The sequence below is a fragment of the Denticeps clupeoides genome, chromosome 5, assembly GCF_900700375.1.
Source record: "Denticeps clupeoides chromosome 5, fDenClu1.1, whole genome shotgun sequence".
NCBI lineage: Eukaryota > Metazoa > Chordata > Actinopteri > Clupeiformes > Denticipitidae > Denticeps > Denticeps clupeoides.
Window position 1 is genome coordinate 21,320,714 of NC_041711.1, and position 15,318 is coordinate 21,336,031.

The 15,318-nt window shown below is 40.6% G+C and overlaps 1 protein-coding gene across 7 annotated transcripts in view; it reads right to left on the reverse strand.

Annotated features, from left to right (window-relative positions):
• Window positions 1-15,318, reverse strand: part of diaph3 (diaphanous-related formin 3) — a 219,976-nt gene that overhangs the window by 79,954 nt on the left and 124,704 nt on the right. For 5 of the 7 annotated variants that reach the window (XM_028979066.1, XM_028979070.1, XM_028979065.1 and 2 more), the window contains 5 exons: window positions 10,846-10,878; window positions 8,305-8,400; window positions 7,074-7,168; window positions 5,321-5,422; window positions 614-853 (listed from right to left, as the gene is read on the reverse strand). In XM_028979066.1, the coding sequence (XP_028834899.1) occupies window positions 614-853; window positions 5,321-5,422; window positions 7,074-7,168; window positions 8,305-8,400; window positions 10,846-10,878 (566 nt within the window). The remainder of the gene's footprint in view (window positions 1-613; window positions 854-5,320; window positions 5,423-7,073; window positions 7,169-8,304; window positions 8,401-10,845; window positions 10,879-15,318) is intronic. The other 2 variants (XM_028979068.1, XM_028979067.1) reach the window with 1 other exon arrangement.

Genomic DNA, 15,318 nt, shown 5'->3' on the forward strand with positions numbered 1-15,318 from the left:
TAACCTTATCTATTTATGACCAAGCAAAAAAAAACTAAGAAAGACTAAGACTAAAAGACTAAGAAAAACCCTGGAAGAAAAAAGTTATTAAGAAGTCATGACACTATAGAAAGAAATAATTCATGGCAAGAAGGAAATGTCCATGATGAAAAGTAGATAAGAAGCACACAATGGATCAAATAAATATTTGTAATGGTACAGATAAAGTTGTATTTCAGTAGGGCAGGACAACCTGGAAAAACCTGGTGATTAAATGAGCAAGCAGATCATGTCTGCTCTGGTCTGGTTAGATTTCCTGAAATTTCAAAACTGATTTCAAATGAATCAGATGATCATGATTATGGCTATGTGTCTCACTAAAAAAAACTTGGGAGTTTTGAGTTGGAGCAATGATGGAGAGGGGTGTACAGATCCATTCCCCAACAGTGAAAGTGTCAGTCAAGGTACAGTGTCAAATAAGCACTGCTGGGTTTCTAATGTGTCACATCAGCTGTATAATTCACAGCTACTTGACAGGTCAAGGTTTTATCCTTTATTACTTCTCAAACACACACACACACACACACACACACACACAGAGTTGACATCACCTAGCCTGCCACCATAATATCACCTTGCACAGGGAGCCGAGGTCGTAGCCATAGGATTGGGCATTGCGGGAGCCAGTGTTCATGTAGTTCCCAGTCAGCAGCACCAGCTCCAGCAGTCGACTGAAGCTCTTGCTCTTCCGGACCTCGTCACATGCGGCATTCACTGCCATGATGTCCGGTCGAATGTTGTTCAACTGCTCCTCAAATTGCAGCTTGAACAGGATTGAGTTCAGACGAGGCCTCAGCCGCTTCACCCCACTCATCTAGGAAGAGACGGAAGAGAGAGTGAATGAAAAGGGGCTCCAAAGTGTCAAGCCCCAGAGGGACGCTTTTGAAAGAGCGAGTTCGATGTAAAATATTGCCGGTGACACAGGGCTGGCTCTTCACCACTTGCTCTGAAAAGAGTCATGATTTGGTGCACATTGCATCCCCACTGCTACTGCGATGGACAGCAGAAGAGTGGGGAAAATACATTCAAAAAATGAATTGGGTGGGGGGAAAAAATCCTCTTCAGACTAAAATATAATATAAAGTTGTAGTGAGTAGATAACGTTTTCAGAGTTAAATTACTTGGCAACTTTTGCAATTTGCCCAATCCTTTTGTGACAAGCATTTAAAAAGGTATTTACGTAAGGACTACTTTCTTTTTGGTGTTGCTAGGCAGTTGTAATGGATGTTGGCAATGATCAGATTTGGGATCAGACCCAGTGAGTTAATTGGCAAACGAACGTCCGTGGGGTGAGGAGAGGATGGGCGGAATGTACAGCAGGCAGTGTAGAATTGCCGTTCTTATACAATTATGCTAAATTGGGAAATATTGCATTTTTCTCAGGTCTCTGCAGTGGGGGCAGGTGCAGTGAATCAGTCTGCTGGTTTGGAGCTGTAGCTTCTGTTTGGTCAAAATTATATGAAGAAAATATCTGTTGAGTTTTTTTTTTTTTATATCAAAGTAGTATTTTCTGAAAGAGAGCAGCAGATAATTTCTGCTTCGTTATTAATTTTCCTTTAAACATAAAACCAAAACATAAGCCACCCCCCACCCACTCTGTGGGATCAGGGGTCTAATTTGTCAGCTTTAAACTGGATCAGCAACAGCAAACCTGGTGCGCAAATAAGTAACTCAATAAGCCAAGATTAGCATGTTCAGAGCTGTTTTCCATAATTGTGTATTATTAACTTTGGTTGGTTTAGTTAATGTTTGCACCCTCCAGAGAAGGCATAGGCATGCATGCGTGCACATACACTCTCAGGAGTGTGAAGAGGAGCAGGAGGAGACGACAGGCCATGACAGCCATACAGAAGAGAAACACAAGGCTCACTGTCCTCATACATCCTGTGTTTTAAGGATTGGAAATTTCTATTACCAACTAAATGTAATAGAAAATGTGTCTGGCGCTGAACAATATGGCAAATAAATATCTTTCCCATACTGAACGTTTCAATCAAATTTATCAAAATTTTCTGATATTGCCAGACTGAAACCGAACACACCAGAAATAATAAACAGTTTATTAACATATAAAATCACAACTATTGCTGCCCTACTCAGCTCCGCCATTTCGCTCTTTTCTGGCTTTACGCAGTGAACCACGTAACATGGTACACACGTTGCCTTCGTATTCCAGTGCCTTAGCAGCCAGTACATCCCAACCTGAGAAAAAAAACTTTCAAAACCTTTAGTCTGAGGTGAAATGCATTTTTAAATTAATATTTTTTGGACACTCTACCTCTGCCATGATCCTCCACTGAACCAATAACAGTTATCAGTTTTCAAAGTTACAATAACTTCAATCCTCGAAATATAAAATAAAAGCCTGCCCACAATGAAATCTGATTGCCTTACTTAGCAAAATAATCCAATCAGAATGTTCTTTTTCTAGCACAGGCTATATCAGTAGTTAACCCAGTGATACACATGTACAGACTCTCTCTCTCTCTCTCTCTCTCTCTCTCTCATTCTGTTACATGTACTTCTCTCTACCGTGCAAAGCTCACACTTATTTGTTGGTCGAGAAAACTGCCAGAAGCTGATCACCGAGATCAAACTGAATTTTATAATCGCCCAGCCTTTGGACAGCCTAAACTGAAATTAACTAATTTATGGATTTATTGAATCAATAATCCTGTTTTTATTGAATAAGATTCAGTTTTTTACCATGACTCAAAATAAAAAAAGTGAGATTTTCTGATTAGTGCATGGCAAGGTATGGATCATTTTTATTAAACTGTATTGTACATCAGCGTGTGTGTACACATTTCTGCAATGATCCAAGTGCCACCACAACAATAATTTCTAAAGGTGAAAACTAGTAAGAAGTCATGATAGATTAATTTATAAATGTAGGTAATCTGGAATCAGCCTTCATCTGATCCTTGATGAAACAGACTTTAATTCAAAGCACTCTTAGTAATAAATGTTTCAAAAGATTTGAAATGTGGTAGTGGGATGTAAAACAGAATTATTCATGATTCCCATCTAAAGTTTTTAACCTCATTTCAAACCAATCAAGATTTTTCACCTGACCCCCCCTGTGATTCCATTTTTGAACACAACAGCATTACAAATGCAGATTTGGTTCATATATTAAAATGTGTTAAAAGTAGGCTAAAGTATATGAAAAAAATTGCTAAAAAAAACCCACAGCCTGCAAGACACTGCAATACAATACAGCCATACACACAAACACACAAAGTCATTTAATCAGTAATAGTAATGTCTCTGTTTTAAGTTTTTAATTCACTCACTTCATAACACGTCTTCACCTGCACAGGCCCACACTATAGTATGGGCTCCAATAGACATAAGAAAATTGGATTGAAAAAACATACAACAGATCTGCAGTATGGTTAATGGTTTTTCAAGGCTATCACCTTCACTTTACACCCTACAAACATACACCCTTGAGTGGCCAGCTCCAAAGAGTTAAGCACAGCTTCACTACAGCCCACAGTCCCACACATAAAGCCCACCTATCAGAGTTCCATAAGAGTCAACTGATCTGCAATCTATTTTGTACCCAACTCATAAAGGAGGTGTATGGGATACGGCCAGATTAGCACTGAAGTACTGCAAAGGAAAAGGATTACACACACAGACACACACACACACACACACACACACAGTTACAGATCAGTGCTGTGAATCATCTGCAAGGTCAAGCATCGAGCTTTGTCCTGAGCGGCGCATCCGTCTGATGCCCCACCCGACCAGTGTCCCACCCTGTTATTTATCTGTCGCCAGGGCGACGCCCCGCTGGGGAGCAAGGCTGGAACAGCGACAAATCACAGGTTCAGCAACGAACAAGTCGACAGCTAATCTTTAAAGGCCCTGTAAACAGAGTGTGCAGCCATTCGGCCTATTCACTCACACTCATTCATTTACTCACTCTCACACACACACACACACACACACACACAGAAAGTGAGAGAAGTGGTGGGGGGAGGGGGAGCAAAAAGTGGAAGCTAGAGCAAAAAACAGAATAAGAGTGAAGACAGTAAAAATGACTCATCCCTGAACAGCAGAACAAGGCCCAGATTAAGGTAAAAGTCAAGCCTGCCAAAGGGCAGATGTCTTAAAAAAGCTCCTTTACTCGGCTAATAATTCCCAGCCAGGTTTGACATGTGATTGGGGAATATTTGTACTAAGCTGAAGGACTACAGCAAAGTCACAGTGTCCCTTTTATAGTGAAGAGGGGACTGACTGCACTTCTTAAAAAAAAAAAAAAAACGACATCCAGGCACTGATGCTAATTCTGCTTGTTGTATATGCATTACATATTGCTAAAGAGATGACAAGAAATGTTGATGGACCTAAACTATCCATCTCCCACACTGGCTGATGCAAATTGTTTTAATCATGTATCGCTGTGCATGAGGATCACGTCACATGGCAGTGATTCCAAAAGCTTGGTGTGTTTAGCATGCGCAGGGCTTGATCCGAGCAGCTCAGTGTTTGTGTGTTTTGAAAAGCCAGTGCTGAATGACTTTTCATGAAAGCGATGAAGACGTAATTGGGATGCATCTGTGTGTGTGTGTGTATGACCGAGTGTGTGCCTGTGCAACGTGTGGGAATTATTAACCAGACCACAGGTGTTCTCTTTTCTTCACCGATCCTTTGGAGGATGGGCCTGTCTGCATTTTAATTACGCTTCCCCCTTTCTGCATTAGTGCTTAAGGAGTTCTTTTCAGAGACATGATTACCAGGCTGTGAGTTCAGCGCACTAGAGAATGGCGGAGCGCATTTGACAGAAGGATGATACGCTTACACCTCCGTCTCTACTGTCTCCTACACCCACTAAACCCACCACAGCCCTGTGATATTAATTTATTTCATCATTCAACTGTATTATATGCTCAAACACTAGCTTGGAAAAATTAAGGCGGTGAAATAGTGCATCGGTTGCAAAAGAAATTTGTTCAATTACACAGCTGGGCAAATTCAGCTAAAGTAAATTGTGTTTGAGGATGAACACAGGTGCGCATGTGAGTGCTTCAAAGGATGTGGATGGAGCTGCATGGGAAAAGGCAGGGCAAAAGTGAATAAGTGACATTTGAGGGTATGCGGATTTAACGAAGTGTGAAAGGAGGACACAGAGGCATCTACAGTGCATCAGAGGCATGAGGTGTGGGATCACAAGAGTCAATGTCAATGGGAAAGAGCATCAGGAAGATCGAAGTGAAAGTCGTGGTGGGAGGGTGGGGGGTTAAGGCAGCATAAAGCGGACACTCACCACCACTCCGAACTGCTCAGGCTCCGACAGGCTGCCATATTCTGACTGGTACCTTGCCAGCGCATTCAGCTGCTCCTGATCAGGGAGGTGTTTCACTAGGTTCTGCAAGACCAAAAGAGAGTCATTGTAAGAGAACATAAACAGTATCATATACAGTACTGTGCACAAATATACAAAGATCAGGAATACAAAGCAGTAAAAAGGAATACAAAGCAGTTTCATGAAAAGATATTATGTGTATAGAGAAAACTATTGTTCTCTGAGCAGCAATACAATATTTTTTTTCCATCTGTAGACTGTGATTGTTTACAGAAAACTATGGTCTTTAAAGCCTAGAAATAACAGACATCAAACTGTACAGAAAACTGTACTCCTCTCTGCAGAATCCCAGTTTAGTACAGGAGCTCCAATTGTTCTGTCAGCTGTACCTGCTCGCACATTTGGACACCAATCCATTTCGTGTGATAGTTAACATCAATATCCTCCGGTTATGAATACATTTTTAATTACGGATTTATTGATGTTGGCTCCAACACTGCAGTGTTTGTTTAAATTATGGAGCTCCAAAATGGAGAAGTGAAAGGTCTCACCATAGCCCTCTAATCCCCCACTCAATCCATCTTTAAAGAAAGGGTCACTGAGCTGCATTGATTGAGGGATGGGGTTGAAAAAAAATTGAATAAAATAAAAGGCATGGCCTATTATCTCTCATTACGTTGGTTTTTAATGGAGGTGTTAACTCCTACCTCACATTTGTTTTACTTCCCATGCTGTTGCCTGAAGAGTTATTACACATAAATCCCTACACAAGCTTTACGCACTTATGTTGTAAGCCTCAGTCATATAGCCATCTCCTGAAATTAAATTTTATTTGCCAGAAATGAGCATCTGGAAGATACGTTTATGAGAGTGAGCAACGTAGAGACAGTGAAAATGGCTGCAGAGGCGTCACTGTGATGGGCTCTACCTACAGTGCTGCGGCGCTATTAGAGCGGACACACGAATGTAGGTGTGGGTCTCCAGAGCTCGGCTTGTATGAGTCAAGAATGTGTGAGCAGACTCACAAAAGAACAGACACAGGGATACGTCTTCATTAAAGCATAGAGTTTACCAGAGAGATAGTGTGTGTTTCGGGGAGAAATAGAACTGCAGCTCTAATTGGTGAACAGAGTGTGGTGTGGAACAGACGATGGCTTCAGTAGAAAAAGCGAGCGTGGTCTACAGTACATTCCATCTACAGAGTACAGTTGAACAATGCGGCTTTGGGGCCCAGTTATCAGCCTTGCTAGTTTCCACATAATAAGGCGAGACACAATAGGACCGCGCTGGGTGATGGAAGGAAACGTATGAAAGAGGTGAGTTAGTGGATGCAAAGAATGGCTGATGGGTAATGAAGGTGCCAGGTGGTGGTGATGCCACACACCATCAACATACCTACTAACTCTCATCTGAAAGACCGCAATTTTTTCTTTCTTTCTCTCTGGCTGTTAATGTAATATTAGTAAAGATGCCTGAGTTTTAGCATTATTATAATTTAAATGAACAAAGCCATTATTTAAATATATGCCAAACTTGACTGTTGTTATTAGCCTCAAATAAAACGGGAAAACAAAAAAGAGACAAGAATGACAGAAAGCGCAGGACATACTTATGAATACAAATTATAAGTGTACAATATGTTTGATTTAATGCAGATTTCTTGGAATGGAAAAGCTGAAATAAACTTAAAATGTTTCGGTTTAATGGTCTTTACCTGAATCATAGACTCACTAAGCTGTTCTTCATCGATCTCCAATATCATTCTTTTGATCTCTTGGTAAGGCATTCGAAATGAACCCAAGAATATGGCTGAGCAAGAGACACAATGAGAGAGAGAGAGAGAGAGAGAGAGAGAGAGAGAACAATTAAAATACACAGATCAATGGGAGAACTGAAGCATTAATTAGTGGGCCACACTTGAGACATTACACAGCAGTGCTTTTGCTCCCTTTTAGTCCAGATGTTTGAGACAAACACAGCAAATCTATCTATTCACCTATCACACACAGTGAAGAAGATTACATCTTTATTGAGAGGAGAGGAAGACAAATGTCAGCATGGCCAGAGTATTTATCTGATTAGCCCAGATCCTTCTTCTTTTCTGCAAAATTTCTGCCTGCATAATTCATCACTGACTTGGGAACTCAGCCTAATTTCCCTTTAATGCATGAAACAAAAGGTCAGCAGATGCCTGATCAAAGCCAGCGGAGTGGGTGACTCAGTGGGTTTAAATGATCCCACCAGGAAAATGTTCAGACTTTTCCACCACTCACCAACAGCCAGCAGTTTGTATCCAAAGCACATGTGATACATGCTTGTGATTACAAAGCAGTGCAATGACAACCCTTACCAAGATTGTCAAAAGATGGATGAATGCATGAAATGTGACCTGCCTACTGAATCTGAAATGTATTAAAGCAGACTATGGAAAAAAACAACACATTGCGTAAAAGTCCAGTCCTGGAAGCACTTTATAAGATAGGCAGATGCAAGCTTGTGTGTGCGTGCTTGTGTGCGTGTGTGTGTGTGTGTGTGTGTGTGTGTGTGTGTGTGTGTGTGTGTGTGAGAAAGAGAGACAGAGCAAGAGAAAAGGAAAATTCTTGCGTGTGCCAGCCCCTGGGAGATGTATATGACAGGGTGACAGCTGGAGCCTTGTGCAAGTGCTGGCTTGTGTGTGTGTGTGTGTGTGTGCATGTGTGAGAGAGAGCACAGTTTTAATCAAATTATCAGTGTTGAAGGTTTGTAATATTAATCCTGACATCTGTGAGAATCAACCCAACAATCCCCTAAAAGCAACATTTTACAACATAATTTTGCTCAGTGTGGACGCACAGCCTCATGTGTAAAAATGGCTCTTCTGTCACTTCCTCTAGACCCCAAATGTGGACCAAGTAAGACACAAGAAAGACTATGAAGGAAGAAGAAGTTGAGGGATGTCTACTCACAAAGGTTCTGGGCTATCTTTGGATCCAGCACCTTCAACTCCTTGATTCTCTTCTTGATTGATTTCTTCTCCTCCAGTTCCTCCTCCTCTCTCTTGGCTGGAAAAACGAATCATTTGCACACATTATTGGGTGGAAGAACAAAGAAACTGTTTACAACAGGATATCCATAATGACACACACACACCCATACACTGAAAAATTGGGTTGGGTTGTTGTTTTATCGGTTTGTCATTTTTTTGTGGAATCCTTGTTTTTTTTTACATTGTAACAGGTTCAGCAACCTGTAAAACATTACCACATAATTATGTGTTATAAATATGTAACAACCTTCCTGCAACCTATTGCATTGGTAAACCTAAATCCCACCTTGTAAATAACCAGGACAACTGTGCTAAGATACAAATGCATGGCAGAAAATGTATAAGCATTCAAGACAATAACCCTGACACACACAACCCCTCTCAAATACTTATACACTTGCATGTGTGTTTGTGTCTATGTGCACATACACACACTCTGGCAGGCTCAAGTATAACCAGCGGGTTTCACCGTCAATCATTGTTAAAACGTGGCAAACATGAACTCCCAAAATAACCCACTGAATTATTCAACACAAAGGCATGTGGGAGATGTAGTAATTAGGACTCCAAGGATGGCTCTGACACATTGACCTGGCTGAAGATGTCGATGGGGATGGCGTGTGTATGTGTGTGGTAGCGGGTGTCTGAATGTTCATTTTGTGGGTGCCTGTGAGTGTGTGAAGGTTCTTAATTAACAACTGGGAGTGTGTGTCTATGAAGGAGTAAGTGTGAATGTGCATGTCCATTTAGGGCAAGTGTAACATGGTATGTTTTAAGGGAGCATGCTGATGCATTTTTAGTCAGTGAGTCAGTGTGTGTGTGTGTGTGTGTGTGTGTGTGTGGTCACGGTAAGGCTGTAATGGGGTTGGCTTGGTGTGACTTCTGTGGAGAATGTGATTAGGGCTGCAGTGCTCTGATGAGTGAGCTGAATGAGGACAGGAATAGAGAGGGTCTCAGTCTTTCCCTCAGACAGACAGACACACACACGCAGACACACACACTCGCACTTAACAGGAGTTAAACAAAGTTAAATGTGCTAAACCCCTCTAGTGCACCCACCAAAGAAGATTAACAGGAAAAAACAGACAGAGATGGAAAGAGAAAACCAGGATAATAGAAGAGGAAAGCTGGGCAGTAGAGGGGAAAAGTGTGTTAGTGAATGTGTGTGTGTGTGTGTGTGCATGCGCACTGAGTGCAGAGGTTCTTCACACATCTTAAATTATTTAAGACACCAGATTAAGAGAACAAACCATTCCCTGCTCCCAGAGGAAGGGGGGTAATTGTCTCCCTCTTTAATTACTGTGCGGTACACAGCAGCCAAGTCAGAAGAGCACAGTTCGTCCAATCACAGAGCGAGAGAACTTTTCACTCATTCTTTATTTTATTTGAAAACTTTATTTTCACCTCACAAACAAGGCTGACTAAATTAAACTGCTGCTGTGTAATCAATTGTGTCCAGAAAGATAAAACCTAATGAGAGAAGCAAGAGGATAACACAAATTCACACCTAAACACAATGGAGGGAGGTGGGCAGAAAGACAAAAAGTATTTCGGATTTACTAAAATTCTTCTTGCAATATCTTTGAAGCTATATTGCGATACACAATACTGCACATATCTCAATACCTTCAAATTCAGCCCTTTATTGCAAAAGGAAAATAAATGACACCAATATAATAATATAACAAAAGTTTAACATCATATTTTTTTTATTTTAAAATATAGATAAGATTCACAGGTTCCGCTGGACCACAGATCTGCTGTAGTTGTGGAGAAATGGATGGTCTGATTTTTCCCACTGAAATTTTGGTAGTTCTTTTTTAGCAAAGAACTTGCAACCAGACAATTAATACTTTATGCAGGGACACCACATCATTGTTTCCCTTTTACATGGAATTTTTGTCCAGTTAGATTTTTTTTTAGAATTGTTCAGGTTTTTGAGCTGAATAACTATTCATCAATAAGGACATCCTACACGCCTATTCGCTCCCGCTCATGCTAGTGGATCGGTCTCCGCCCACTCGCACTACTGGAAGAATCGCTAGCAAATCTGTGACCAGATTTTAGCTTATCTCATTCTTCAGCAGTAATGCTTCCAGCCATGTCTGCCTTCACATTCTCAACTTTAGTAACTTTGCACTGTACATAAGCTAAATTTTCCAGGCACAAAAAAATTATAAAAAAATATTGGTATTATCATGAATAATATGATATGGCCCACCTCTAAAAAAAAAAAAACAAACTAAACAAACTAAAAGTAAATGTCGGAATGATGTTTTGGAATGAATGTTTTAAGAGAGATTGATACCTAGCCTTCCTGACAAGTAAATCTTCAAAGCTGACATTCAACACGAAAGTCTGTTAGAAGGGGGCAGGGCAGAGCAGCTATGACAGAGGTACACACACATGCAGTACAACACCAACTATATATAAATACTTAGGAAAAAGTTCATAAACTTACGTGAGTCCATGGCTGGAAGACTAACTTCACAGACTTTTGTAAGCAAGAAAGGAAAATAAGGTGAGAAAATAAGTGAAATAAAAATAAATGCAACAGAAGCGAGTGGAAAAACTATATAAACTTGAGAAAATATTTTGTCACTCAAATTAGTTGACCCTTTTAAACCTAAAAATGTGAGTGTAATTGAAGCATTTGTGTACAGCTGAATGGAAGCAGAAACTAGAGGATGTGGAAGACTAATGAATTAATTCCAATCGGTCGCCATGCTGGACGAACATCATTAAGAATTCATGTACTCAGTGTAATTGAAGCAAATTGGCTGATTCAGAGCAATATGGCCGAGAGAAAGAGAGAAAGAAAGAGATGAATAGTTACATACCAAACATCCATCTGTGCATGCACTCGCACATATTCAACCAAAAAATTAAAAATAAAAACTTTACCTAATAAGCTTCACAGTGGTGGAGAGTCTCTCTGGACTAACATATGCTCTATTGATCGAGTCATCATGACTTATTGCATTGTCGTTGCTACAGGCTGGAGCAGAATGCATTATTCACCATAAAACCACATGCATTAACCAGGCACCTCAAGCATGGCCACAGATGCAGCGGAGGAGCCTTGTGATGCATGAAGTAGGAAGCATGAAGTAGGCGAGCGTGGCAGAGGTGAACGTATGCTTATACATCTTTCTTTAAACTGTACACATGAAAGCGTGGTTGTGTGTAGCAGCGTGCCTCGTTAAGGGCTTGATGTATGGACAAAGCTTCAATCTCTCTCACACTGGTGTCTGCAGGGCCGACGCTGGCACACAGAAGCAGACCACCACCACCCTGTGGACACATATACACAACTGTTTTTGCACTGCCACTGTGGCATCCTCAAGATTTGCAGAAATACATAGATAAAACAAAAAAGAAAAAGACAAATGTTTAGATCTTCGAGCATGAAGAAGGAATGCACAATAGAGAGAGTATACACACTGTGTAGACGTGTGTAGGTTCAAACTTGTGATTTCTCTGAATAATTTATTAATTAATTCAGAGTAAGATGATGATAAATATCAAGCAAATTAACTCCAGCACCCTGCTCTGGCATTTCTCACTCTAACAGTGTGAAACACTCCTTCATCAGGTAGTTATTGTCTAATTAAAATAGAATCCTGCAATAAACCAGTCGCTCCCCTGCAACCTTGTACTCCTACACCCCGATGGTCAGACATTCATTATGCAGCAAACCAATTAATAGTCCAGAGGGAGGTCGGGGTTCATTAGTTAATCAATCTCTGTATAGCGGCTGGGTGCTGATATCAAATCCTGCCATCAACCAGCAAGTGTAGCAGATAGCAGCAGTGGAGTCTTACATTATTACAAATATACCACTGCTAATGCTCCCACCCTCAATTGTCTCTTTCACTCATACACACACAGATTCTGATTAAAGCTGATCATTGTGGACTATTTGGAAAGTTCAAATTTTAAAAAGATTAATTAAAAAGAAATACAACAGATATAAAATTGCAGATAGTTTCCTTGTGAACAGGTGGTGTGCCTAAGGACTGGTACCTCAGAATGGCTATAGACCAGGAAACGGGCTGAGTGATTCAGACTGATTGAACGAGTGTGAGTGATGTGATATTTGACAGCTCAACACTCCTTGCTAGGTTCCAATCAACCACGAGGTGTTTGCTTTTTTTTCCTAATCAGATACACAAGAAGAGGTCAAAAAGCACTGTACACCACTACCAGGAAGTTTTCATTCCAAACAGACCTTAATTAAACATTTTTAATAGCCTTTTGCACATGTGTATGCATTTTTTTCTTCCACAAAACAAAAATGCACATTTCACAAAATACTCACAAATGCCTTGTAGATAGCGATACTGGCAATTAATTAAGAAATTTGTTGGATGTGACCCATGTCTCGTGAAGATGAGTTGCACTTTGACTGCTGCAAGCCATGAGACATTTTCGAATGACCAATAGAATCAAAGCCTCGAAACAGGCAGACGCTGTTGGTTTGAACTGACCATTTGGAACACACACATACACACAGCAGGAATGGAGGAAGCTGATATTATCAGTATCTGATTGAAGGTAAGGACCATACCACTTTGTACAATATAACGTACTAGATCTTTTTTTAACACTATGACTGTGAAATTGTGCTATCTTCAGTGAATATTTGAATCTTGGTTAACTTTATGGGGTTGAATTGGCCCTCTCAATAAAATGTGACGAGGATCCAGCTATTCAAAACATAAAGGTGAGTAGTGCAGAGAAAGCACATTTAAACAACACTTCAAATCACAAATGCTCTTATCCAGGATGAGTAACACAAGACCATGTGCATATATTTAGTTATGGTGCCAGAACAACTGAAGCTACACAGCTACAAGGCCACATGCAAAACCCCAAACCTCACATAAGATCCAGCATGCTGTGCAGTTCCAAACAAGGACAATAAAGCAAGTGTATGTTTAGGCTCTCCCTTTCTCTCGCTCCCTCTCACACACACACAGTTATCACTGATTATTTGTAGCTTTTACAACCCTTAGTGCACACACACACACACACACACACACACACACACACACACATACACACTGCAAGATAAAGTGACACTCATAATCTTCCCCATCCTTCTCTCTTTATTATTCATCTCATACTCCTCCATCATTACAAAGGATATTTATTTGAGTGGAAAAACATGCCCATTATGTATTCTTCTACACACATGGAAACAAAAAAAGAAAAGACCGAGTGCAGATGAAAAATCATCTTTGCAAAATAAAGTCGCAGCAGCAAATGTATTTTAAACGAGGCAGCATATTACTTTGCTGATATAGAAGCCAGAGAGAACAAATTGTAAATAAATTGCAGGGTTTTTGTAACAAGACAGAATTTAGAGCCAAAAAAAAAAAAAAAAAAAAGGTGAGTCGAGTGTGGGGGAACAAAGGAAAAGGAAGATATTGTGAGGGAAGGCTAGACCAAAAGGAAAAAAAAAGAGAGCAAGCTAAAGATAACGTAAGAGAAATGATGCATACACGGGAGGGGGATAAACTGAATAACACAGCAAAAAGGGGAAAAACAACAGATAAGGAATCAAAACACCTTACCCATCGTCTCAGACTCACAAGCAAAACCTAAAACTGGGACCTCAGGCTCCGACGTGCACTCAACCCGACTTGCTCATATTTTCTATTTTGAAGCTCGTCTCATTAGAGCAGATGCAGACACTCACTCAACCCAGTATGCTCTCCCTGACAAGTCAGAGGCACAATGCGATGGCCTCATCGGAGGTGGACCGGAGGTGCGTGTGAGAAGTAAGGCTACACGCAGATTACTTCTTTCATGACGCAGTACAGGGCTGACAGCACCCTTTCGCATAAAGCGTTACACAGTAGCTAATGGCTTTTTCCTGAATGCTTTACATCTGAGTGTGTTTGTGTGAGTCTGTTATGAATAGTAAAAGAAGAAAGCACAGGGAATGGATTTTACCAGCAGAGAACAGCTTCTCCTATAACCCTGCACTCAATCCGACAAGAATCCGATTCACACAAAGCCTTAAATCAACAAACCCCCCAAAAGTAGAGGTAAAATCCAAATACTAGACTACACGGTCTTTCACACAGGCGCTGAGTCTTTCTGGGAGGTCAATAACCCCTTTCTGACCATTTAAAAAAGCATTAATAAAATGCAGTTAGTGTCAATTGTAAAAAAATTTGAGCAAAGCACTGCCACTACATCATTCTGATACTCTGAAATCAGAAACCAAAGAGATGTTACTGAAATAGCTTGACATTTTTTTAAATCATGCCTTTTAGTCCTGAGCATTGCAGCATTATAGTCAAAACTGATTTGGCTGAATTACAGGGGGAAGACAATAAAATGTACAAGCAATTCTTCAGAAGCCAATTCTTTTGACCTCATATTTTAATACTGCATTTAAAAAGTTGATCATCTCAGCATCTTCTTGCATCGAAACAATAAGATAAGCCTCCTCCAACCATGTAGGATTACGTGGCATGTAGCACTTAATAACCCCTGAAAGATGCTTTAATACTTTGACATGGTTGGAAACATGACATCATGACATCAATTCATGACATCACTAACCACAGTTTGCCTAGTTCCATGACAGAAAAGCACTGCAGTGAACTGATCTCCCCCTTTCCTCCTGTCCCCAGACACTACTCCCCGGGAGTCTGTCATGGCTGTCCACTGCTCACCAATGGCGATTGGTTAAAAGCTACAGACACATTTCGTTGTGTCACTGTGTGCTGTGCTTCACAATGACAATCACTTCGCTTTCATTGTGCATGAGCTCTGTCTCAATCGTTGTTTAGCCCTTTAGAGGTCTGGCAATACTCCTTGCTAATATTTGGAGAACAGTCCAGAAAGAGAGCACGGCTGCAGATGATTCAAAAGGTCACACCCTTGCTCAAACACATATGGGGAACATCCTTGAAAA